The sequence below is a fragment of the Ochotona princeps genome, chromosome 33 (genome assembly GCF_030435755.1).
Source record: "Ochotona princeps isolate mOchPri1 chromosome 33, mOchPri1.hap1, whole genome shotgun sequence".
Lineage (NCBI taxonomy): Eukaryota > Metazoa > Chordata > Mammalia > Lagomorpha > Ochotonidae > Ochotona > Ochotona princeps.
In genome coordinates, this window is record NC_080864.1 from 4,378,060 (window position 1) to 4,403,156 (window position 25,097).

The window sequence follows — 25,097 nt, forward strand, 5'->3', positions numbered from 1 at the left end:
GGGCGGAGCACCCCCAGCTCCCTGGCGCAGGCACCGCCCACTCGTGACGTCGGGTGGCGAGACCGTGACGTCACCTAGGAGCCGGCGGCCGCGGCGTCGGGGCGACCAGCCACGCGTCGTCATGGCGACCGCGCGGTGAGGGCGGGCCCGGGCTGCGGCGGAAGCCCCAACCGGCACGGGGGGCGGGGTGGGCTGTGAAGTGCGCGCCGTCCGTTCCCTTCCCGGCCCGCGTGCGCCCCGTCCGCGCACCCCCGGGGCCCCCCGAGACCCCGCAGCGCTGCCGTCAGGAGCGCCGCCGCCGCTGTCGCAAAAAAAAAAAAAAAAAAGACAACAATGTTGCGCCCGTCCTGCGTCCGGGCCGAGGCTCCGCCCTGTGCTGTGACGTACTCGGCGCGCCCCGCCCCCTAGCTCGCGGCGCCTGCGCAGAGGCGCACGCCCTGCCCCGTGCCTCGCTTTCTGGCCCGCGGCGCCTGCGCATAGCGTGCGCCCCGCCCCCCCGGCCCGCGGCGCCTGCGCATAGCGCGCCGACGCCGCCGCTGCCGCCGCCTCCTCCCCGCGGGGCCGACGCTGGCGGCGTGAAGGCGCGCGGTCCCGGGCGGCCGCCTCCCGCCCCGAGCATGCCGAGGCCGGCCCCGGGCGCGCGGGCGCCGCAGCCGGGCGCGCCGGAGCGGACGGCGGCGTGGAGCTGCCGCTGCTGCTGAGGCCGAGCGGCCGCCCGCAGGTAACGACCCCCGCGCCGGGCGCCCCGACGCCCCCGGACCTCGCCCCTTCCGCGGCTCAGGGACCCCGCACTCCAGGCCTGCCCCTGGGGCTCCCCCACACCCTGCAGACCCCAGACCCCAGACCCCGACACTCCAGGCCTGTCTGCCACACACTGCAGACCCCGAACCCCGCACCCTCCACCCCGGACCCCCAACATACCCTGGACCCCGGACCCCACACCCTGGACCCCCAACATACCCTGCACCCCGGACCCCACACCTTGGACCCCCAAACACACCCTGCACCCCGGACCTCCAAACACACCCTGCAGACCCTTGACCCCCAACACATCCTGCAGACCCCAGACCCTCACACATCTTGCAGACCCCAGACCCTCCCGCACCCTGCACCTGTGACCCCCCAAATACACCCTGCACCCCGGACTCTGCACCATGCAGACCCCGGACCCACACACTCCAGGCCCTGTCCCCTCGGACTCCCCCACGCACTCTGCTGTGCAGACCCTCGGGGGAAGAAAAGGAGGAGATAGGGACCCCCACACAACTTGAGACGCCAATCTCCCGTGCTGCCCACTCCCCTGTCCCCCTGAGTCCTAGCCTGCCCCGACCCCTCGCTTGACCGTGGTCCAGCCCCACCTGTGCACGCTGCCTCCCCCACCTGCCGCTCCTCCTCTCCCTGGGGGTTCCCGCTGTGCCCCTGCTCCCCGCTTTGGGGTCCCTGGAGCTCGGGGGTCTGCAGGGGAGGGGACCTGTTGCGGGTGCTCCCTGGGAACTCCCCAGCCGCCTGGCCGCACCTTCCCCTTCCTCCCAGGCCACCAGCAGCAGCTTTGTTTTCCGGAAACACGGATGGGGCGGGAGGGGAGGGTGTGTGAGCCAACTGCGGATCCCTGCCCCGGCCCCGCTGCTGCCAGCCTTTGGAGGGGGCCAAGTGGGCCTCAGACAGCCCTGGGCACGTGTGGAGGTGGACGCGGCCTCCTTCCCTGCTTTGGGTGGGGAGACGAAGGGAGGAGAGTGCACCAGGGGGCCCCAGTCAGGCACTTTGGGCCTTGGAAGTTGGGGTGATGGCAGCTCCTCGGTCATCCAGAAGTTTCCTGTCTCCCCCCAAGTGGTAGCTCCCACTGTCCTGGGGCAGGAGCCCAGGGTGCCCCAGGGAGATGTCCCTGCCTGTCGGTAAGTGTCTCCCCATGGGGTCTCTGGACGCAGGACTGGGATATGAGCCTGTGGGTGAACAGTAGGTCCTGCTGCCCACGGCTGTGCTGGCTCTGTGTGTGTGCTGATGGGGTTGTGCTGGCTGCGGGAGGCTGGATGTGGGGGTCCTGACTGTGGGGGACTGACCATAGTAGGCTGGCCGTGGTGGGATGACTGTGGGGGTGCTGATGGGATATGCTGGCCGTGGAAGCTGACCACGGTGGGCTGGCTGTAGTGGGCTGACCATGCATGGGAACTGGCCATGAGGTGCTGGCTGTTGTGACCCTGAATCTGGGGGACTGACCATAGGATATGTGGCTGTCCTGCAGCCAAAGGCGGGGCCTTCCCGGAAAGAAGCCCCTCAAGATTAATTAAAGTCCTCAGACCCCCTGGCATTGTCCACGGCAGCAGGGCCAGGGCTTCCTGGAGACACCAGCGTAGACAGTCCATCCTCTTTGCTTCTGGAACCACCGGGGTGGGCTGTGTGGGGTGGGCATGTGGGACATGTACGAGGAGAGCTGTGGGCAGGCGTGTGCTGTGCGGTCACCTGAGCCCATCGTGCTGGTGGCCGCCCACGGTGGATTCTGGGTGACTTGGCCCTCTGGCTCCCCGCCTCCTGACACGAAAGCCGAGTGGACAGCCCTGCTGACGACGTGTGGCTTTTCAGGCTGCACCTTGCACGTGTGCTCTGCTCCACACGTGAGCAGCCGTGTGTTGAAGGGGCATGGCCCTGGCCCTGCATTGGCAACCTTGGTGCCCAGTGGGCTTTCTCCTGCAGACTAGGGCCAGGCACCTGGACCCGGCCTGACCCCACTGCTGCACCAAGGCCTCGGGGAGCCCTAGGGCAGGCATGCCGTCATCCTAGTGTTTCCTGCTTTTATTTGTTTGAAAATCGCAAAGTCGCTGAGGGGTCACTCCCTGGATGGCCACAGTGGCTGGGCTAGGGCGCAAGTTGGGAGCTCCACCCGGGCCCCCCCAGGGAGGCGAGGGGGCAGCCCTCAGGCCGGCACTCGCTGCTCTCAGGTTGTCTGCAGGGAGCAGCTCAGACTAGCCGCTGTCCCAGAGAGTGGCCTGGCTGGGGGTGGCTGAGCCCCCACATCAGCGTGCTTGTAACCAGGGCCGGGCACAGTGGGCCAGGGCAGGGGTGGCGTGGGTGCAGGCCAGGGTGGGCATAGTAGGCAGGCTTCATGCTCGGGGCGGCAGCAGCACCATGTCCTGCCTGGTTTGCTCCGTGTTCCTGGAGCCTCAGCGGTCCCTCCATGGTGGCTTCTTTGTCAGAAAGGCTGACAGAGTGGGATGCAGAGCTTTCTCCTGGCCAGTGACCCCTCCCCACGTGGTTGGAAGCAGAAGCAGGACTCAGACACGAGGAGTCACAGCTGGCAGCTTTGCCAGACCACAGGGTGCATCTGGCATCTGGTGGCCGTGGGGTGAGGCTTCAACTATCGGGCCTCTCTCCTGTGGCCTTCCTGCCTGTGAGGGTGGCAGGCGACGGAGGCTGGGGAACATTCCTCCAGCCCTGGCCCTCGCCCAGGCTTACCTGTTACCATCGCCAACCACATGGCCCTGCCCGTGTCACCTGTTACGTTACTGCCACTAGGCCACACTGCCCCGCCCGTGTTGTCAACTAGCCTTGCCATGGACCTGCCTCCATTTGCCCCATTGAGCCCTCTGCTTCTGGGGCGAGGTCTCCTGGTGCCCTCTGACCCGGAACAGCCTCAGGTCTGCCTTGCATTCATCACAGATGGACTGGTCCCATCCCCCCACCGGCAAAGGCAGGCCAGCGCCTCCCTGGGAGGTAGTGGGGGCTCTCGGGGGCTGTCTGGGGGGGCCCGTCTTCCAGAATTCCTGTTCCACATTAAGGTCCTGCTTGAAACGCACTCAGAGAGCGAGCTGATCGCTGATCTTCCATCACGGGCTCATTCCCCAGACGGCCAGGTCCGGGCCAGGTGTCCCCCTGTGGGCTCACGCACTGAGGCTGTCCTCCACTGCTTTCCCAGGCCCACACAGGAAGCTGGATGGGTAGGGGAGCTGCTGGGTCTCGAACCTGTGTCCCTGTGGGATGCTGGCGCTGCAGGCAGTCATGAATTACACCACAGTGCCGGCCCAGGCTTCTCTGCCTCTGATGAGCTCTTGCTGCCACCTGGGGGAGGCAGTGGCCTGGGCCGCCCTGTCAGCCCAGGGCTCACCTGGATGGAACTCCTGGCTTTGGCCTGGCCTGCACCCAGTGGTTAAGGGCATTGGCAGGGCAGTGAACCCACAGTGGGAGAGCTTTGTCTCCACTTCTCCCTCCATCACTTTCCTAAATAAATATGTTTTTTAAAGAGAGGCAGATCTTCTGTCTGCTGGTTCACTCCCAAGTGACCACAACAGTCAGAGCTGAGCTGATCCAAAGCCAGGAGCCAGGAGCTTCTTCCGGGTCTCCCACGCGGGTGCAGGGTCCCAAGGCTTTGGGCCGTCCTCCACTGGTTTCCCAGGCCACAGGCAGGGAGCTGGATGGCAAGCAGGGCCGCCATCCAGCGACCATATGGGATCCTGGCATATTCAAGGTGAGGACTGTAACAAATACGCTATCACACCGGACCCCAAAATAAGTATTTTTGAAAGAGGAAGCTGCAGGGCTGGCGCTGTGGCTTGCTTGGTGACCCACCACCCAGTGTTGCTGGTTTTCCACATGGGCACCAACACATGTCCTGGCTGCTCCACTGTGGTCCAGTTCCCTGCTCTTGCACCTGGTCCTCGGGCCTCAACACCTGCTTGGGAGACCCACATGGATCTCCTGGCTCCTGGCGTCAGATCGGCTCAGCTCTGCTGTTGTGGCCATCTGGGGAGTGAACCGGCGGGTGAGAGATTTTTCTGTCTTTTTGTCTGTAAATGTGTCTCTCAGATAAAGAAAAAAAATTTAAAACAAAGAGAAGAAAAGGAGGAACCGCAGGGCTGGCTGTCCTTGTCCTGCCGCCGCCCGTGCGCAGTCCGGCCCTAGCCAGTGGGGCTGGAGCCTGAGCACATGGTCCTGGGGTGCCCTGGGACAGGATGAGTGTGGTGGGCTACTGCCTCCCTCCCCGGAGGGTGCAGGGTGGCCTGCAGGCTGGGACCACTGTGTGCAGAGCTGCTGGGAAAGGGTCGGCCGCCTGCTCCCAAGGCCGGGGTGGCCAGGTGATGTCAGCCTAGGGACTGTGACATCACTGATGTCAGGCTGCAGGAAGGGGTTCTCGGGGCCCTCCAGGCGGGGAGCCGGCCGGGCCCTGAGAACAATGGGGGCCCGCGGCAAGAATAGGGCAGGTAACTGCCTGAGGTGGGCACCCCAGGCGGGGCCGCGTGTGAGAGTGGCGCAGCTCTGGGCCGGGTAGGACTTGGCAACCCTCCTCGGGGGTGATTATTTTTAGGTTTGGCATCTCAGGCCTGGGCGGTCCTGATGGCAGTGTTTCTGTTTCCCCCACCTCACCGGTTACCCTGCCTCAGTCAGCGGAGGCCAGGGCCTGGTGCATGGGCCCTGTGTGTCCTCACAGTCGCCAGGGCCAGCTCTGGGCTCTGCAGTGTGACCCTTCACGGCCTGAGGCGTCTGGGGTCTGGAGGGGTCAGTACTGCCCATGGTCATCTGTGCTGCGAGGTGGGGCCAGGAGGCGTGCACCTGGCGGTGGGGGGCCCTGTCACCCTGGGCCTGGCCTAGGCTCTGGCAGGAGGGGGTCTTAGCACACAGAGACCCCCTCCCAACGCCCTCCGGCTGCCCTTGTAGGTGGAGTGCCTGAGGCTGTGTTCCTGACCCAGGGGCTCATGTGGTGGCGGGACAGGGAGCTGTGGCCCATCAAGGCCACCGTGGCGTTGGGGTGTAGGATTCTCAGGAGGCCGGAGGGGGAACGACCCTACACAGAGACGGAGCTGGCTGCGGCCTGAACGGGCCTTTAAGCTGCATAGAGAGGCCTTCCCTGTTAGCAGGGCCCAGATCTGGGGGCCAGAGCAGCCTGTGTGTCTTGGGGAGCAGCCCTGTGGCCCCTGTGCCTCATGGTATTCCCACCCCCCTTCATGGCAGCACTGTGCCTCAGATCGCTTTCCTCTGACGGTGAGACAAGTGTCGTGCTGTGGGGCTACCATGGACCCTGCTCAGGCCAGTCGGAGGGGACTGGGCGGTGGTGGATGGGGCCCAGGTGGGTGGACAGCTAGGCCAGACCACTGGGTCACACTCACAGGTCTCGGGCTGTGGAGGCGTGGGTTGGCACGTCCACATGTCTCCTGCTGAATGTGGCTGCCTGGGCTACGCAGGGCTGTCCCCCATGGTGTGCCTGCCTGCTGAAGGGGGCAGGCCATGAGCGGGGCTCCTAAGGCAGTCAGAGTACCCTTTGGGTGGTCAGTGCTGGGTCCCAGGCCTGCACATGGGTGCGTGTTTGTCCCCAAGTGGGACGGCGATGTTCCCTCCTTGAGGAGCCAGGAGGCCTGTGGGTCCAGGTTGCACGCCCTACCCCTGAGTGTGGGTGTCCAGGGCGCCCCACAGTGCCTGTGTTGTGGCATCGCACAGGCCTGCTGCCGTGTGTGCCAGGGCAGGGAGCCGCTGCCCCACCGCCTGTGAGGATGCCTGCAGTGGGCAAGCTTGTTGGTATGAAAGCCACTGTGAGATGTGGCAGGGACCAGGGGGACGGGTGACCTGGGACCCAGGCTGGCTCCCTGACATCCCGCACAGCCAGGAGCTATGGAACACGCCCGTGGGAGCAGTTGGTACAGGGATGTGGAGTGGGGGCCAGGACACAGAAGGCCTCCCAGCGTGGGCTCCCCTGACAGGAAAGCGCAGGCCTGGGGAGTGAGGCTCTGTCAGGCTTGGTCACTCATACTTGAAAAGCAGAGAAGGACAGTTGGGTCTTCTTTTCCCAGTTCACTCCCCAGGTGCCTGTCAGCCAGAGCTGGGCCAGGCTAAAGCTGGAAGGGCAGGACCCGAGTGCATGAGCCCTCCCCTCTGCTTAGCAGGGAGCGAGACAGCAGGCAGAGCGATGGGCCCCGCCCCGGACCAGGGCTGCAGGTCCCTGCCAGTGGCTTGCCTGCTGTGCCACAGCCAGGAGCCTAGAGCTCCAGCTGGGTCTCCCCCATGGGTGCAGGGGCCCCAGCACTTGGGCCGTGTGCTGCTGCTTTTCCAGGGGCACAAGCAGGGAGCTGGATGGGAACAGGAGCAGAGACTGGTGCCCGTGCGGGGTGCTGGTGCTGCAGGCTGCAGCTTTGCCAGCTGGGCATGCCCAGTAGGCCCTCCCTGGGCTGCCAGGAGTGCTGTCTACAGCCTATACTTCCCCACGGTCTCGTGTGGGCTAGGAATGGGCCAGGCTGATGAAGTCAACCCTACCCCCCTGCCCCGCCGTGGAGTCAGGCCAGACACTGCGGGTAGAGGTTTGTGTGTGTCCCTGCTCGTCCATGGGGCTCCCTTTCCAGCCAGGGCTGGGCGGCTTCTGGGGAGCCCGATCCTGTCCTGCTGCCTCCACCTTGGGAGAGGTGCTGTCTGCCTTGGTACGGGCTGGGCTGGGCTGGAACTGCCCTGGCTGGGGCACAGGAGCTGGAGGGGCTGCTGCTGGATGGTGGCAGCACGACTGAGGCCCGGGCACAGGCCTCCACGGTGTGGGCAGCCGGGCCCCAGCCTCCCGTGGCCTCTGCAGAGTGGGGCTGTCAGCCTCCCTGCGTACCCCTGCCCCCTTGCTGGCCAGCTGTGGTCATCCGCAGCCTGTTGCTCAGCTCCCATGTGCTGTGGTGAGTGGCATTCGTGGGCCGTGAGTGGACACTGCTCTGCGGCCAGGAGGTACTGGCAGTAGGGGGGCACCATCAGCTGCCCAGAGAGCCACGTCCACCCGCCGCAGTGTGGAACTGGCCAAGGTCCTGGTGCCGCCTGAAGCTGTGGGTTTGTTGTCCTGCTGTGGCCTGGGGTGTCGTGGGCCTTTCCTACTCCCCACTGTAGTGCTGAGTTCCGGGGTGAATGCCAGGCACCGCCCCACCCCCGTTCTCCCTGATTGTGGGTGCCCGAGGCACAGCATGGGGCCCTGCAAACACCTGCTGACCATGGATGGTCCTGGGGCCCAGGCACCCCAGCTTGCAGGAGGTGCTGTGCTGTGTGGCTGGGCCCCCTGGCACCTTGGCACCGTCAGGGCCCCATGCCCTGGCCCAGGCATCCCTGCAGCTCCAGGCCCCCTTTGCCCTCTGCTGAGGGACCCCTTGGCTGCTGGGGATGGGAGGGAGTGCCTGTGTGCCCAGGCAGGAAGTCTCCTGCAGGACTTGCTGCCCTGAGCCACCCTCCCCTGCTTTGCCCCTGCCAGCCCCCACCCAGGCCTCCAACAGTGACCCTGTCTCTCTCCACAGCTGGTGGCCACGAGATCTGAGGTGCCAGGACCCGTCAGCGGCATGCCTGCTGCGCCCAGGAGCCCGCACCAGGCCACAAATATGAGCGGCCCGGCCCGGCCCGCCAGAACGCCGGCGCCTCAGTAGCAGAGCCGCCAGCTGGCCGGCGCACACCTGTGACCTTGGCCTTGCAGCCTCGGCGTCCGCGTGGCAGGCGGTCACCGTGGAGAAGGCAGGCTATCACAAACTGATGGATTTTGACAAGAAAGGAGGGAGAACGGAGTTGGAGGAAGGCCGCAGGGTGTCCAAAGCTGGCGGGGGCCGCGGCAGTCACGGCCCACGCGGCTCGGGCACCAGCTCGGGGGTCCTCATGGTGGGCCCCAACTTCCGTGTCGGGAAGAAGATCGGCTGCGGCAACTTCGGGGAGCTTCGCCTAGGTGAGGCCCCGCTTGGGGGCAGGCGGGAGAGCAGCTGCGGGGCCCTTGGGCAGCCCTGATTCTCATGGGTGTCGGCACCTGGGCCGCAGGGCTCCCCTGCAGTTCAGGGGCCCAGGTACTTACAGGGGTCCTCAAGGCAGGGCTGGCCACACGGCTAGGTCCCCACCAGCCGGGATGCAGGCGGCGCCCAAGCCTTGCCTCCCCTGAGCTGTCTGATCTCTGCTTGTTCCTGTTATCCAGCTTGGCATGTTGCTCTCCAAATTTAGGCTGTATTGGGGCCATTTAATTTATTTTAATTAAAATTTTTTAAGAAGCGTGTTTATTGGAAAGGGAGAGTGACAAAGAGCAAAACATCTCCCATTCTTGGTTCCCTGCCTAAACGGATGCAGAACCACCAGCGCTGGGCCAGTTCAGAGTCGGGGGACCCTGGCCAGGTCCGCGGCCATGAACGTGGCCATGAACTTGGCTGGTGCGTGAATCCTCTGAGCTGGATTGCCCAGAATTTAAAAGGACCTTTTTTTGTTGTTGTTTGTTCGTTTAAGATTTTGAAGACTGTGAATTTGAAAGGAGGAGTTGACATGTGGGAAGAAGGGGGAGAAAGATCTTCCATTTGCTCGTTTGCTCCCCAAATGACTGATGACTGGCAAAGCCGGGAGCCAAGAGCTCTGGCCGGGCCCCCAGTGGGTGCAGGGCATCACAGCCCCTCTCGGGGCATCAGCAGGAGCTCCAGGGGCCGTGGCACTGCTCACCCCTCCACGCTGGTATGCCTTCGGGGGTGAGGCTGCCCCTGGGCCCTGTCCCAGCCCAGCCCCATCTGCCTGCCTGCTGCGGTGCTGCAGGGAGCCCCTGGCATGGGCGTTCTGCCCGTCTTCCCCTTTAGAGCGTGTCTGTGCTTGTGGTCGGCACACTTCCTCGACCGCACTCCGGGGCACCTGTCAGGAGGTAGGGCAGGGGCACCAAGCCTGCCAGGGTCTAGGGCTGTGCCAGGGGGAAGGACAGGGAGAGGGAGCGCTAGGGGGCCCCTTTACAAAGCCTTCTAGGCCCCCTGCCCGGGGTTCTACCTCAGTGGGCCTCTGCAGGCACACGTAAACCTGGAAGGGCTTGAGGCATGGAGACGTGGGGACCGAGGCACAGGCCGGCAGCCTCGCGTGTGAGGAAGTGTAGATTCTGAAACAGTTGACACACAAGTTGCACGTTTTCCCACCAAGCTGAGCTTACCTTAGGCCATTTTCCACATGGCTTCCGGTGCCCTCTCTGCCCCTCCTGGCGTGTGATGGCTTCAGGCTGTGCGCGACGCTGTCTTATGCCCACGTCTGACCCAGAGGGGCCCAGCGCCGTGAGCCTGCGGCCTGGGGGTCACCGGGCTAGAGCATGGGACCAGGTTGCCTTTGCCATCCATGCCGTCCAGGGGACAGGAGGGCCACACCGTGTCAGCCGTCCATCCGCGATCTGCAGCAGCAAGTGGCTAGGCAGGCCCATTATGGATGGCCTGTGTGAGCAGCTGCAGGCGGCAGCTCGGAGAGGTGGCCTCTGCCTTGGGCACCCACCGGATTCAAGTCCTGGCTGTGCCCCATCCAGCTTCCTGCTGCCACACACCCAGGGGGGCATCGTGACAGCCCCAGTGGGGGAGCCATGCACCCACAGGGGAGAACCGTGTGGAGCTCCAGGCTCCTGCCTGGCTCAGTCCTGACTGTGACACTTGAGGGAACCAGCGAGGGCAGACATCCGTGTCTCCTCAGAACTGACCACAGAATCACGTGCAATCTTGCTTGGTGAGGTGGACAGCCTCAGGTCCTGTGGGGGATCTGACACAGGCCCTCCCTGGGAGCAGGTGTGAGCATGTGGGGCCGCGTGCCCAGTGCCTGCCCGACATGTCGCATGTGCCCCGTGAGCACTCAGCCAGTGGCTGACGGGGTGCAGTGAGCGCCCTCTGAGATGAAGCAACTCCAGAAGTACCGGAAGCAGAGCTGGGGATGTGCGGAGGGAGCGCCCTACACTCCCAGGACCAAGGAGGAGGGTCTGTGAGCCACAGAGCGGGGTGTGGCCTCCTGCAAACCCTGAGGCCAGCTTTAGTGGACTGGCACCTGCCTGCCCCTGTCTGGGTGTCTGCCTGCCGCCCTGCTGTCTACACGGACCCCTGCCAGGCTGGAGAGTGGTGGGCAGGCAGGTTGGCTAAGCTGGGGCTGTGCACGTGCCAGGCAGGCCTGTGCATAGGTGCCCTGTGGCCCCAAGTGAGGAGGGCTGGCTGGGAGGCAGAGGCAGGCGTGTGTGTGATGGGGGGCCCGGCACCCGCCTGGGGGAGAGGGGGCTGCCGTCCTCACCCGTGTCTGTCCCCACAGGAAAGAATCTCTACACAAACGAATATGTGGCCATCAAACTGGTGAGTGTGTCCCCGCCCCCGCCCTGGGCCCCCACCCATGTGTGTGCTGGGTTACAGCGCCCTGCACCTGTTCCCAGGAGCCCATCAAGTCCCGGGCCCCGCAACTGCACCTGGAGTACCGCTTCTACAAGCAGCTGAGCACGGCAGGTGCATACAGCGGGGCTGGGCAGGGAGGGCAGGTGGGCAGGAGGGGTGAGGGAGGGCAGGACGGGCAGGAGGGGTTAGGAAGAGCAGGCGGGCAGGGAGGGGTTAGGGAGGACAGGAGGGGTGAGGGAGGGCAGCTGGGCAGGCACGCAGCCCCAGCCGCGGCCCCGGTCCGCCCCGCCTGCAGAGGGCGTCCCTCAGGTGTACTACTTCGGGCCGTGCGGCAAGTACAACGCCATGGTGCTGGAGCTGCTGGGGCCGAGCTTGGAGGACCTGTTCGACCTGTGCGACCGCACCTTCACCCTCAAGACGGTGCTCATGATCGCCATCCAGCTGGTGCGGGGCGGGGCCTGTGTCCCGGGGATGGGGCCTCATCTGGGGGCGGGGTCTGCGTCCCGGGGGCGGGGCCTGTGTCCCGGGGGCGGGGTCTGCGTCCCGGGGGCGGGGCCTGTGTCCCGGGGGCGGGGCTGAGCCGCCGCCACCCGCAGATCTCGCGCATGGAGTACGTGCACACCCGGAGCCTCATCTACCGCGACGTGAAGCCCGAGAACTTCCTGGTGGGCCGGCCGGGCTCCAAGCGGCAGCACGCCATCCACATCATCGACTTCGGGCTGGCCAAGGAGTACATCGACCCCGAGACCAGGAAGCACATCCCCTACCGGGAGCACAAGAGCCTGACGGGCACGGCGCGCTACATGAGCATCAACACGCACCTGGGCAAGGGTGAGCGCTGACCCCTGACCCCTGAGCCCCCAGGTGGGGTGCAGGGCACCCACTGACCCCACCCGCGTGTCCCCCCAGAGCAGAGCCGGCGCGACGACCTGGAGGCGCTGGGCCACATGTTCATGTACTTCCTGCGCGGGAGCCTGCCCTGGCAGGGGCTCAAGGTGTGCAGGGCCTACCCGGTGCCAACCCCGTGCCGACCCCGTGCCGACCCCGTGCTGACCCCGTGCCGACCCCCGTGCCGACCCCGTGCCGACCCCGTGCTGACCCCGTGCCGACCCCGTGCCGACCCCCGCCCGCAGGCCGACACCCTCAAGGAGCGCTACCAGAAGATCGGGGACACCAAGCGCGCCACGCCCATCGAGGTGCTGTGTGAGAACTTCCCAGGTGAGCCGCGCTGGCCCCGCCCCCGCGAGCCCCGCCCATGTCCCTATGAGGCCCCGCCCACACCCTTCGAGCTCCGCCCACGCCCCCCCTGAGAGACCAGACCACGCCCTGTGAGACCCTGCCCGCGTCCCTGGTCCTGCTCTCCGCAAGCCCCGCCCACCCCGAGGCCCCGCCCTCGCCAGGCCCCGCCCACCCCGAGACCCCGCCCACGAGCCCGTCCCCGCAGAGGAGATGGCCACCTACCTGCGCTACGTGCGGCGCCTGGACTTCTTCGAGAAGCCGGACTACGACTACCTGCGCAAGCTCTTCACCGACCTGTTCGACCGCAGCGGCTTCGTGTTCGACTACGAGTACGACTGGGCCGGGAAGCCGTTGGTAGGTGGGGCGGGCGGGCCTGTGCGGGGCTGGGGGGTGTGGGGTGCACAGGGTGTGTGGGGTGCACAGTGTGGGGTGCACAGGGTGTGTGGGGTGCACAGGGTGGGGTGCACAGGGTGTGGGGTGCACAGGGTGTGGGGTGCACGGGGTGTGGGGTGCGCAGGGTGTGTGGCGTGCACAGGGTGGGGTGCGCAGGGGGTGAGGGTGTGCAGGGTGTGGGGGTGTGGGTGTGGAGTGCACAGGGTATGTGGGGTACACAGGGTATGCGGGGTGTGCGGTGTTGGGGTGTGTGGTGTGGGGTGCATAGGGTGTGGGTGTGCAGGGTGTGTGGGGTGCACAGGGGGTGTGGGTGTGCAGGGTGTGCGGTGTTGGGGTGTGTGGGGTGCACAGAGTGTGGGGTCGGGATGCGCTGCGTGCTCTGACCCCCACCGCCCGCCCAGCCCACGCCCATCGGCACCGTGCACTCGGACCTGGCTGCGCAGCCGCCGCCGCGGGACAAGGGGCAGCCGCACAGTAAGAACCAGGTGCGTGGGGGGGTGACCCTGGGGACCCCGGGGTGGACCGGGCTGCTGTGGGGGGACCCTGGGGATCCCGGGGTGGACCGGGCTGCTGTGACCCGACCTGACTGGACCGGCCGTCCCCCTCCCAGGCGCTCAACTCCACCAACGGGGAGCTGAACGCCGACGACCCCACGGCCGGGCACTCCAACGCGCCCATCACAGCGCCCGCGGAGGTGGAGGCCACGGACGACACCAAGTAAGGGCCCCGCCCCGCCCCGCCCCGCCCCGCCCCGCCCCGCTCCGCTCACCGCCACAGACCCCGCCCCGCCCACCGCCACAGACCCCGCCCCGCCCACCGCCACAGACCCCGCCCCTTCCGCCCTGGCGTGGCCCCGCCCGTCCGCCACTCGCCCCGCCCACTGCCCGCCCTCAGGTGCTGCTGCTTCTTCAAGCGCCGGAAGCGGAAGTCCCTGCAGCGACACAAGTGAGCGCCGCCCGCCGGCCATGTCCGCGCGTGGGTTCTGCCGCAGCGGGCAGCCCGTGTCCAGGGAGCCGCGGAGCCGCCGCTGTCGGACGCGGACACCGACCGGACACGGGGCCGGGCGCGGGGGGCGCCCCAGACCAAAGGGGCCGGCGGGGCGGCCGCCCCCCGACCGACGTGCTGCACCAAAGCTGGCCGCCCCGCGGACACGATCGCCTTAACGCCCCGGCGAGCTGTGCGGCCGGGCGGGCAGGGCCGGCGCCACCCGTGCTTCCTGGAAGCCATAGACTTAGGGGCTTTTGTAAAAAAATAAACAAAAACCAAACCGCCCGCCGGCCTCGCAACTGCTCTGTTCCAGCCGAGGGTCCCGGTGTGGCCGACGAGGTGAGCGTGGGCATCGAGGTGAGCGTGGGCATCGAGGTGAGCGTGGGCATCGAGGTGAGCGTGGGCAGGGGTGCCCTGAGCTGGAGGCGAGCGAGGGTGGGGATCTGCAGGGCACCCCGAGCTGGAGGTGAGCATGGGCAGGGGTCAGGCAGGCAGTTGCCCAGCAGCCCCAGAGCCACAGGACACACTTGGTTCCCCAGGGAGAAAGCAGGGGGCCACGGAGACCTGTCGCCCCAGGTGAGGAGCGTGCTGGCGGGGGGCACAGGTGATGGGACGGGTCCCTGTTGCCCCCACAGGGGGCGGCCGCACAGCCCTGCCCTGCCCTGCCCTGCCCGACCCCGCTGGGTGCTGGGGCCTGCCCCACCTCAGGGACCCAGGCCGGGGAAGATGAGCTGGACACTTAGTGCCACCGTCAGACTGAAGGGACAACAGTGTTCCCCCACAGGGCACTCGGGACAGGGGCAAAGACTGCCATGGCAGAGCCTCTGGACGAGCTGTGTGTGCACCGTGTGTGTGTGTGCGTGTGCACCGTGTGTGTGTGTGTGCACGCTGTGGGCTGTGTGGTCCCCACGTGTGCTTGTGGGGTGTCTGGGCATCTTAGTATCCACACTGGCCCACCTGAGCTTGCTGCCATGTGTCAGTAGGCGGGCGTTCCTATTCCTGGGTGGGCCCGTCTGGTGGGCGAAGCTGCAGCCCTGCATCCTGCTGTGTATGGATTAAAGTGTGGGTCACCCCGGCCCCTTTGTGTGGGTGGCCATGGTCAGCGGCTGGGTACGGGGCCCAGCAAGGGTGATAGTGGCTGCCCAGCACCCTCAGACCTTGCTGCCCCTTGTTCCCTGTCCCAAGCCCCTCCACGCCGTGTTCCCGCAGGTGGGTGGCAGGTGCCCAGGGCATGTCTGCTGCCCTGCTTCCAGAAGAGTTCATGTCCAGAGCACACAAGCGAGGGCTCCCTGATGCGGTGAGGACATGTCCCCACCCTGGAGCCTGTGTCCACTCCCCTCTCCCCTGGAGCCTGTGTCTCCTCCCCTCTCCCCTGGAGCCTGTGTCTCCTCCCCTCTCCCCTGGAGCCTGTGTCCGCTCCCCTCTCCCCTGGAGCCTGTGTCCGCTCCCCTCTCCCCTGGAGCCTGTGTCTCCTCCCCTCTCCCCTGGAGCCTGTGTCCGCTCCCCTCTCCCCTGGAGCCTGTGTCCGCTCCCCTCTCCCCTGGAGCCTGTGTCCACTCCCCTCTCCCCTGGAGCCTGTGTCCACTCCCCTCTCCCCTGGATCCTGTGTCCGCTCCACTGCCCTGTACCCCAGCCTTCACCCTCTCCATCTTCCCCAGGAGCCACCCCACACTGTCCCCTGTGGTGGTGGTGCTCCCCCTGCCCAGACACCAGGCCGGGGTTCCAGGCAGCCCGGGGTGACTTGGTTCATGGCCGTGCACAGTCTACCTGTGGACAGAGCTGAGGTGCTTAGGGACTATCGTGGGGTGGGCATGGGGTTGGGCAGAGCCAGGAGCCCTGGTGGGCGTCATCCTTGGGCCACTCTGCCCAGGCAGCAGGAGAGCCGGAGCAGTTGCAGTAGGGGCCCATGAACGCCAGAAGCACCAGCAGGTGCCCAGTGGTCCCGACATACCCTTCTCGCCTGGCATGTGAGTAGAGCAGCCTCCTGCCTAGGGGGAGCCTCTTCCATCTCGGGACCATCTTGGTGCCTCCCTTGGGCCGGCTATGGGGGCGTCAGGACTGCCCCAGCCGACAGACATGGGACAGCACCACGGTCAGGGACTTCAGGGTGGGCCTTGGGTCAGCTCCCCACTGAGGTACCGAGGAGGCTGTGCTGCCGACGGCCTCTGGGGTGCACCCTCACTCAAGCTCTGCCTGTACTGTCCCAGGGGTGTCCACAGGGGGTTAGGTAGGCAGTGGGGTGGCCAGGCCGCAGGCGCCCAGTGGGAACCCCAGGGACGGCTTTGCTGCCTGTAGCCTGTCCCAGCCCAGGCATGGACACTCCTCTTGACCTCCCTCTGGCCAGAAAGGCAGAGAGGAATGGAGGCCGCCGTCCAGGGCCCCAGGAGCATGGATGCCTCTGCCTGGGACAGCTCCTCCCAAGGTGCCCATGTCCACTGTCCCGGTGCTCCGTGATGCCCCACTTGCTGTGGGCTTCCCAGCTGCCCTCCCTTGGAGACCCAGCTCTGTCCAGGGTCGCCTTCCCGTCCTGCCCCATCAGGGCCACGTTACTATGTCCCCAGACGCAGGACCCTTCACCTCTGGGCCCAGGGGCCAGGCGGGACCCAGGAGAACAGGCGAGGGTTTTTAATTTTATTTAAAAAAGTTACTGGGGCCTGCAGCCTCCCCCGTGCGGCTCTGGGCCGGCTGGCGGGCAGAGGCTGGGCCGGAGATCTGGACAGGGCCCTGCCTGCAGCCTCACCCCTGCGGGCACCGGGCCAGGGTGGCACTCAGGGCCCCAACCCCGTCTGCACATCCTGGGCTGCAGCTGGCATCGGGGGGCTTTGGGGTGACAAACCCCAGGGAACCACGGCCCCCCACACAGTGCGGGAGCCCTCATCCAGGGCACTGCTGCCCGCCCGGGGCACTCTGACCTGGCAGCCGCCCCACCGCGGCCCCGGGCGGGCAGGGAGCGGGGGGCCTAGGTGTAGAAGATGACCTCGGGGATCTGGCCGTCCTCCACGGACGTGCCGTTGTTGTTGCCGGCCGCGTAGCAGAAGGTGAAACACGTCTTGGCGCCCGTGGTGGGCGACTCGTGGGTCACCTTGCGCAGGCCCTTGGTGCCGTAGTGCGAGTCTGGGCCCTGCGGGGCACCACGGGGGGGTGAGGGGTGGGGTGGGCACGGGTGGGCGGTGAGTGGGCACTGCGGGTGTGGTTGGGTGGATGGACAGTCAGGGGCCGGGGCAGTGCGGGTGTGGATGGACGGACACTCGGGGGTCAGGGCAGGCATGGATGGACGGTCGGGGTCGGGGCAGTGCGCCCACCTTGAGCGTGGCGCAGGCCGTGTAGTTGACGCTGGGCAGCACCTCCACGGGCTCCTTGAACATGACGCGGAAGGTGCCGGCCGAGCCGTCGCAGCTGAAGCCTGTGTCGTTCTGGCCCAGGACCGTGTTGCTGTCGGTGTGGATGATCTGGGGAGGGGGCGGTGTGGGAGGTCGGGGGTCAGGGGTCGGCCCCGCCCCGCCGTCCACCCGGCCCCGCCCCCGCCGGGCGCCCACCTGGATGTTGACTTGGTAGTCGGTGGGCCCGTGGATGGAGCCGTACAGCCCGAAGCCCACCACGAAGATGCGCTTGTTGACCGAGAACCTGGGGGCGGGGCGTCAGTTAGGGGCGGGGCCTGGCGCGATGTCAGCTAGGGGCGTGGTCGCGGGGCGGGGCGGGACGTCTGCTAGGGGCGCGGTCTACACAAACAGGGTTCTGTTGGGGCGGAGCGCCGGGGGTGACGTCGCTGGGGGCGTGCCCTGCTCCCGGGCGTGCCCGCCCACCTGATGCGGTCGCTCGTGCCGCTGTAGCCCCAGCGGCTCTCCACCTGCTGGAAGCGGCTCACGCTGCACTCCTTCCCGCGCAGGCAGCAGCGCGGCCGGTCGATGAACTCCACGCGCGGCTTGGGGTTCACGGTGAAGTGCAGGAAGAGGCTGACCACCTCGCGGTCCACCAGGATGCCGGACTGCGCGGGGCCTGCGAGCAGCGGGGCGCGGCTCGGTGCGGGGGCCGGGGCGGACCCCAGGGGGCGGGCGACTCCCCGCGACCCGGGCCCGAGGGGGGCTGCACGAGGGGGGCTGCACGGGGAGGCCGCCGCGTACCTGCCGCGAACTCCTCGATGGTCATGAGCGGGAAGCGGACGAGGCCCAGCGCGGCGCCCAGCACCGAGCGCTTGTTCTCGGGCGTCAGGGGCAGCTGCTGCCGCTGGCACTCGGCCTCGGACCAGCGCACCACGGCCTGGAACAGCCGCACCTCCCGGATGCCCAGCGTGTCGCGCTCCAGCACGGCCACCAGCGTGTCTGGGGGAGCAGGGCTGTGTCAGGGGGCGAGGACCGCGGGAGCCCGGGCTGCCCCGGCCCCCCGTCCCTGCACCGGCACCCCGAGCCCCGGCCCCCCGTCCCTGCACCCCGAGGCCAGCCCCCCGTCCCTGCACCGGCACCCCGAGGCCCCTCGCAGGGCAGGCCCAGCCGCTGCCCACCCAGGTCGATGTCGGTGAAGCCCTCAGCGGCGATGGCGTCGGCCGTGTGTTTGTCGATGCTCTCCAGGCACAGGCTGGCCAGCTGCGGCTCGTCGAAGAGGCGGGCCTGGGGGGGCAGGGCGGCCATCAGCCACACAGAGCCCCCACAGGGCCCTGGCCGCTCGATGGGCACCAGGTGGAGGGGGCAGCGGCTTGGTCAGCCTCGGGGCCTCCCTGACCCCGGCCCACTGCGCTGCCCGAGCACCCCCAGCTGCTGCCTCGCTGCCCCACCGCCCCACGGCCTGGTGGCACCCCGGGCACTCGCCCACCTGCCCACCTGCGTGAGCAGCATGAAGGCGTTGTCCGCCCGCAGGTTCTTCTTAAGGAACTCCACGCAGTGGGCCTCAAGCGCCGGCACGGCGTACTTCTTGGCCGTGTACAGGGTGGTCATCACCGTCTCAGGCCCGATCTGCACCTCATCCGAGTACAGGAACCTGGGGGGTGGCAGGCGGCCGTGAGGCTGGGGGTCCACCCCACGCCCCCACCTCAGCTCCCAAGGAAACCTTCCAGAATAGGGTCTGTGGCCGGGGGCCGCTGCCCACACCCCCCCCCACGGCCACCACCGATGCCCCTCGGGGACGATGCCACGCAGTGCCTGGTGTGGTGCGGGCATGGATGGATGGACGTGGTGGCTGACCACGTGGGCCTGGGCAACAGCCCCGAGCTGGGCCCAGCACCCACACCTGCCTCCAGGCTGCAGCCATTTGGGAAGCGAATCAGCAGACGGAAGATCTATTTCCTTCTCTGTACATCTGCCTTTCAAATAAATCTTTTTTAAAAAGCTTATACACACTCAGTACTAAATGGGATCCCTTAGGGCCCAGTGCAGTAGCCTAGCAAAAGTCCTCGCCTGGCATGGGCCAAGATCACAGATGGGTGCTGGTTCATTTCCTGGTGGTCCCACTTCCTACCCAGCGGCTTGGGAAAGCAGTCAAGGAAGGCCCGAAGCCTTGGGACCCTGCACCCGTGTGGGAGACCCGGAAGAGGCTCCTGGCTTCAGATCAGCTCAGCTCTGGCTATTGCGGCCACTTGGAGAGTGAACCAGCACATGGAAGTTCTTTCTCTCCTTCTCTGAGTAAATCTGACTTTCCAATAAACATCAATTTTTAAAAAATGAAATCACTTAAAAATTATAAATTAATCCTGGTGCCAGCGTGGCTAACCCTCTGCCCTCCCATGTGGGCACAAGTTTGAGTCCCAGGTGCTCCACCTCCCACTGAGCTCCTACCTGTGCCCAGTCCTTGGACCCCCTGCACTCCCATGGGAGCCACGGCTGCAGTGGGCGCCAGGGGACGTCTCTGGGCGACCCCACATCTTACTTGAGCAGAGCCAGGAAGGCAGCGGGCTCCACGTCCGGCAGCTCGATCTCCGTGGACGTCGTGGCCATGCCCCCGTTGAACATCGCATCAAAGACAGCACTGCCCACGGCCAGCACAAACCTGAGGGAAAGCGCCCATCAGCCCTGGCCCAGGAGTCCCAAGCACAGCAGGCTGCACACCGGGCACGGCGGCCAGGGCACAGCAAAGGAGGTGCCGAGCAGAGCGTGCCAGCCGCTGGCTGGAGTCTGGCGGCCCCGGGGGTGCAGCCCCAGCCCTACCCTCCACAGCCACCCCTCAGTCACCAGAAGGGGCCCTGGGTGACACAGCCACTCCAATGTCCAGCTCTCCACATGTCCCTCCCCCAGCCCCTGCTCGCCCAGGACCTGGACACCTCACAGGGAGGGGCGGCGTGAGCGTGAGCCTGTGCCCGCAGCGGCCAGAGGTGGGCATGGCTGGGCACACGACTCAGCCAGGAACATGGCGAGGCCCAGACGCTCCGGCCTGGGGGCCCCGAGGGAGTCACGCTCAGACGACACAGACCCACGAGGCCATGTGGCATGGGCTCCACAGACACGACACGCCCAGGACAGGAGAGTCCAAGGGGACAGGACGGGGCCACATGGGGGGGTCAGGGGAAGAATAAGGGCAGACCTGGGTGGGAATCCAGCTCTGTTGCCCACCCAGCTCCTCCAGGGGGACCAGCCACAGCCAGCGGTTAGAGACAGGCCGTGTCCCTGTCTGCCCCCTGCCTGCCACTCCGGCGGTGACGGGGTGGCGTACCCTGTCTCTCCCTGCCACGTGAGGACTGCAGGGGTTTCAGGCTTTTTTCAGCAAAATTAAATTAGTTTGAATTCCACTTGGCACCCCGTGCGGCTGTCGGCACAAGGCTGAGTACCCAGCTCCCAGGAGCCCACCTCTTGTTGAAGGGCAGAGCTGGGAGACGGAGGGGGCACAGGGACCTGCCAACTGCTAATTCACTGCCCAGAGGCGCGGCCGGGGCCGGGGGCCTGACCCACGAGCAGGGAGCTGGCCAGGGCAACCTCCTGTGGAAGCACCCGAACCCCACGGCCCTCACCCACCCAGGACACTCCCCATAGCCCTCATCCGCCCAGGACACCCCCCACGCAAGACCCCACGGCCCTCACCCACCCGGGACACCCCCCCACACACACAGACCCCACGGCCCTCACCCACCCGGGACACCCCCACGCACACACAGACCCCACGGCCCTCACCCACCCGGGACACCCCCACGCACACACAGACCCCACGGCCCTCACCCACCTGTACCCACAGACTCCCTGCTTCTTGTGACAGACAGAAACGCTCCCCCCGCCATCCCACACACAGCCGGGGCAGCAGCGATGAGGCCCTGGGGCCTGGTGGTCAGGAGGGGCGGCCCCCCTGCCTCCCAGGGTCCACACCAGCAGGAAGCTGGAGTTAGAAGGTGACCCAGCACTCGGGGACACTCAGGGCGTGGGGGGGCACTGATGCTGCCCACCAAGGTTGCAGGGGTGTGCCATCGGCCACTGACCTTGTGCAACGACCAGCATGACGCTGGGCAGCCCCACACGGCGCAGCTGGGGCAGCCACGGGCTGCTGGCAGACATGCTGTCGGCGCAGAGAACTTGCAGCACGCGTCACGGCCACAGGGTCCTGGGCAGTGCCCACTGGCCCCACAGGGAACTCCAGTGCCATGGCGTAGGTCAAGCCACATCCTTTATGGGCACCGGTTCATGTCCCGGCTGCTCCACTTCCCATCCAGCTCCCTGCTTGTGGCCTGGGAAAGCAGTGAAGGACGGCCCAAAGCCTTGGGACCCTGCACTGCATGGGAGACCTGGAAGCTCCTAGCTTCACATTCAGATTAGCTCAGCTCTGGCCATTGTGGTCACAGGGGGAGTGAATCATTGGATGGAAGATCTCTCTGTCTAGCTGACTTTGCAATAAAAATAAAACAAATCTGTAAAAGAAGAGGCAGAGTAGCAGTACGCCGACACCCACCCGGGCTATTGGCCTGACCCACGAGCAGGGAGCTGGCCAGGGCAACCTCCGGTGGAAGCACCCGAACCCCACGGCCCTCACCCACCCAGGACACTCCCCATAGCCCTCATCTGCCCAGGACACCCCCCACGCAGGCGCCACAATGGATGAGGAAGCTGTTGCTGGCTGTTTTAACCCACAGTGCCACTGTGTCCCAGGGAACTCGCTGACAGCTGGCCAGGGCCATGAGTGCCTGCTGACCCTTTGGGGCTAGTCAAGTTGGCCCCTCAGAGGTTGGAACCCAGGGCCCTGACCCTCCAGCACGCACCTCCATCGGGGGCAGGGTCCCCAGTTCCAGGCCCAGGAACCACTTGGCCACCTTAAACCCAGTCTTCCTCTGCCTTCACCCCGGGGGTCCTAGGCTGCTGCCATGGCCACACTGGGTGGCCGTGACCTTGGCAATCATGGGAGGCCAGGTCAGGGTGCAGAGGGCGCCCCCCCACTGCCCCTGGTTCTGCAGACACAGCCACAGGTTGCAGGGCTGTGTTCCTCCGACTGCCCTCTGTCCTGGCGGCCTCACCCAGACTCCTCTGGGAGTCCCTTCCACAAACCCCAGCCCTGTCCTGCGGGGCAGTCCTCTGGCCCTGGCCCTGGCCCTTGGCAGGGACCCCCTGGAGTTGCATCGGTGCCGTCTTCCCAGAACAGCCCCCTCACCCACGTTCATACCCCGTCCATACCCAGTGGGTCCCAGCAGCTGGCGCACATGGCAGGTGGCCCACCCCACGGGCATGGTACCTGAGGGACAGCCCCACATCTAGGCCACCCCCCACTCCACGCACCCCTGGGACATGCTGCCACACCGGGGTGAGCCTGGCCCCCTCAGCTGTCCCCAGGTCATGATCTGCTGGGGTCACCCCATCCCCAGAGGCAGGCTTTCAGCCACCCTGGACCCCATCAGTGGCCCCTGTGTACCCCCACATACAGTGGGGCTTTGGCCCAGTCACAGAGCGCCCTGTAGGCGCCCACACACACCAGTACCTCCCTGCTCAGCGTCTACACCGAGTGGTGACCAGCTTGGCCCCCAGCATGATGGAGCAGTCGGCTACTGACGGAGGACAGAGGACACGGAGGGTGTCCAAGGTGGAGATGCAGGAGGTGGGAGGAACCCCGAGAGTAGGCCCACCCAGGAGAGCGCCCCTGGCCGTCCTCGGCTGTCGGGGTGCAGGCGCACCCAGGGCCTCCCTGTCACCCCCAAGCGTGAGCCCCTGGACCTCCTCACTGTCGGGGTGCAGGCCTGCCTGGAGCACCCATCCGCATCCAGGCTGTCGGGGTGCAGGCCTGCCTGGAGCACCCATCCCCGTCCAGGCTGTCGGGGTGCAGGCCTGCCTGGAGCACCCATCCCCGCCAGGCTGTCGGGGTGCAGGCCCGCCTGCAGCACCCATCCCCGTCCAGGCTGTCGGGGTGCAGGCCCGCCTGCAGCACCCATCCCCGTGAGGAGCACCCATCCCCGTGGGCCGTCGGTGCAGGAGGCCTGCGCGCCCACCTGTGCGCCGGGACGCGCTGCGCGCCGAGCCCCTTGCCCACGAGGAAGTGCACGTCACACAGCACCTCGTTGTTGAAGAGGAAGGCGAAGCGCTCCTGCACCGTGGGCTTCGACGCCTGCCAGTTGTAGGCGGGTTCCCGCAGCAGCGCGCCCGCCTCCTCGCGCTCGGCGCCCGCGGCCTGCGCGCCGTCCGCCCCGGGGCCCGATGCGGCGTTGGGGGGCGGCCCGGCCGCGGCGTTGGGGGGCGGCCCGGCCGAGGCAGCGGCGGCCGCGGCGGCGTTCCCGGGGGCCGGCCCCGCGTGGTTGGCGCTGGGGCCCGGGGCGCCCCCCGGCCCGACCCCCGGCGGGCACGACGAGCGCCCGCCGCTGCCTCCCGCCGCCATCTTGTCGCTGCGGCGCGGGGGCGGGGCCGGGGCGGGCCGGGGCGGGGCCTGGAAGACGCCGGAGGGGCGGGGCCTGGAGGACGCTGGGGGCGGGGCCTGGAGGACGCCGGAAGGGGCGGGGCAGGAAGAACGTCGGAGGTGGGGAGGAGTGGGCGGGAGCCCGAGAAGACGCTGGGAAGTGGGGCGGGGAAACGTCAGAGGTGTGGCGGAACAGCAGAGAAGGCGGCACAGGAAATACGAAAGACGTGTGGCGGATGACGCCGGGGGGCGGGACCCGAGAGGACACTGGGAAGTATGGCGAAAGAACCGGAAAGGCGGGGCCGGAAGCGTGTCAGAGGTGGGGCAGAAGCAGGGGAGGCTAGACCGGAAATGCGTCAGACACTGGAGCGGAATACGCAGGGAGGGCTAGCCCGAGAGGACGCTGGGAGGTGTGGCGGGACAAGTCAGGGGCGGGGCCGGAACTATGTCAGATGTGGACCGGCAGAATCGGTGCCGGCTGGACCGAAAATACGTCAGATATTTGGCCGGAAAAACGCCGGAAGTGGCTGGAAGACGCCGAAAGAGGCGGGACCAAAAATGCGACAGATCTGGGGCGGAAGACGCCAGGATGGCGGGGCCCGAGAGGACGCTGGGAAGTGTGGCAGAAAGAGTCGTGAGGCGGGGCTGGAAAAGCGTCAGAGGTGGGGCGGAACAACAGAGGAGGCGGGACCGAAAAATGCGACGGACGTGGGGCGGAAGACGCCAGGAGGGCATGGACCGAGAGGACACTGGGAAGTGTGGCGGATAGAGTCAGGGGCGGGGCCAGAAGTACGTCAACGTGGGCCGGAAGAACCCGTAGAGGCTGGACCGAAAATACTTCAGCTATTGGGGCGGAAGACGCTGGGAGGGCGGGGCCCAGCGCTGGGAAGTGTGGCGGAAAAAGTAAACGCCGGAAGTGGGTGGGAGACGCCGAGAGAGGCGGGGCCGGGAGGATGCTGGGAGGTAGGGGCGGAAGTAGAAGGTAGGACTGTGATAACCCTCTTGGAACTGTGTTGGAACCCTAACCGTGAGCCCCAGGTTCTGCGTCTCCCGCGTCGGACGCCGACACTGCCCTCCCCCCCCCCCCCGGCCCGGCCTTAAAGGGGCGCCCCCATCCCTGCGCAGGCTGCACCCCATCCCTGCACAGGCTGCACCCCATCCCTGCACAGGCTGCACCCCATCCCTGCGCAGGCTGCCGGGGACCCCCATCCCTGCGCAGGCTGCACCCCCATCCCTGCGCAGGCTGCAGGGGCGCCCCCCGAGGCTCTGGGGACCCGCCGGGCACAGGCCCTGAGCTGGGGAGGGGGCGTCTCCGCCCTTCCCGTTCCCTTCCTTCGGCCGTCCTGGCAGGCCGATCCTCACCTGTGGCTCCAGCATCCCCGCGGGCACAGGTTCGAGTCCCGGCAGCTCCCTGCGGGGCGCCTGCACCAAGGGAGACCCCGTGGGGTTCCTGGCTCAGCTCTCAGTCACAGGGCTCGTCCTGAAGGGGTCTCAGGGCAACGGGGGCGGCCGGGCCCCTGGTTCTCTGCCAGCCTCCGCCGGGTCCGGGCAGGTTCCACTTCCGGCAGCCACGGGCATGGAGCACCTGCCACGGGCTCGCTGTCCGCGTGGGGCGCGCTTGCCCAGCGTCCCCGC

The 25,097-nt window shown here is 67.0% G+C and overlaps 2 protein-coding genes across 3 annotated transcripts; one reads left to right on the plus strand and one right to left on the minus strand.

Annotated features, from left to right (window-relative positions):
• Positions 1 to 546: 546 nt before the first annotated feature.
• Positions 547 to 13,681, plus strand: CSNK1G2 (casein kinase 1 gamma 2). Of its 2 annotated transcripts, none has more exons than XM_058657925.1 (12): positions 547 to 721; positions 8,232 to 8,647; positions 10,987 to 11,027; positions 11,105 to 11,174; positions 11,359 to 11,507; positions 11,660 to 11,894; positions 11,973 to 12,058; positions 12,197 to 12,281; positions 12,508 to 12,656; positions 13,097 to 13,180; positions 13,306 to 13,412; positions 13,590 to 13,681. In XM_058657925.1, the coding sequence occupies exons 2-12, from the start codon at positions 8,461 to 8,463 to the stop codon at positions 13,642 to 13,644; spliced, it is 1,248 nt and encodes a 415-aa protein (XP_058513908.1). In that variant the 5' UTR covers positions 547 to 721; positions 8,232 to 8,460; the 3' UTR covers positions 13,645 to 13,681. The 2 variants fall into 2 exon arrangements, with proteins under 2 accessions (XP_058513908.1, XP_058513909.1); XM_058657926.1 differs by lacking the exon at positions 547 to 721 and adding an exon at positions 5,086 to 5,189.
• A 2,770-nt stretch (positions 13,682 to 16,451) lies between these two features.
• BTBD2 (BTB domain containing 2) lies at positions 16,452 to 23,459 on the minus strand. Its single transcript, XM_058657703.1, has 9 exons — positions 23,062 to 23,459; positions 19,539 to 19,658; positions 18,497 to 18,653; positions 18,181 to 18,286; positions 17,804 to 18,001; positions 17,486 to 17,678; positions 17,219 to 17,306; positions 16,985 to 17,131; positions 16,452 to 16,803 (listed from the first exon to the last, which is right to left on the minus strand). The coding sequence occupies exons 1-9, from the start codon at positions 23,442 to 23,444 to the stop codon at positions 16,642 to 16,644; spliced, it is 1,554 nt and encodes a 517-aa protein (XP_058513686.1). The 5' UTR covers positions 23,445 to 23,459; the 3' UTR covers positions 16,452 to 16,641.
• Between the last annotated feature and the right edge of the window lie 1,638 nt (positions 23,460 to 25,097).

Excerpts from the sequence above, each read along its gene's own strand:
- BTBD2 (XM_058657703.1), bottom strand. The coding sequence starts at position 23,444 with ATGGCGGCGGGAGGCAGCGGCGGGCGCTCGTCGTGCCCGCCGGGGGTC. Across the intron at positions 19,659-23,061 it reads CAGCGCGTCCCGGCGCACAG|GTTTGTGCTGGCCGTGGGCA; the intron begins GTGGGCGCGCAG and ends GCTTTCCCTCAG. Across the intron at positions 18,002-18,180 it reads CTTCACCGACATCGACCTGG|ACACGCTGGTGGCCGTGCTG; the intron begins GTGGGCAGCGGC and ends CTGCTCCCCCAG.
- CSNK1G2 (XM_058657925.1), top strand. The coding sequence starts at position 8,461 with ATGGATTTTGACAAGAAAGGAGGGAGAACGGAGTTGGAGGAAGGCCGC. Across the intron at positions 11,895-11,972 it reads CAACACGCACCTGGGCAAGG|AGCAGAGCCGGCGCGACGAC; the intron begins GTGAGCGCTGAC and ends GTGTCCCCCCAG. Across the intron at positions 13,181-13,305 it reads AGCCGCACAGTAAGAACCAG|GCGCTCAACTCCACCAACGG; the intron begins GTGCGTGGGGGG and ends TCCCCCTCCCAG.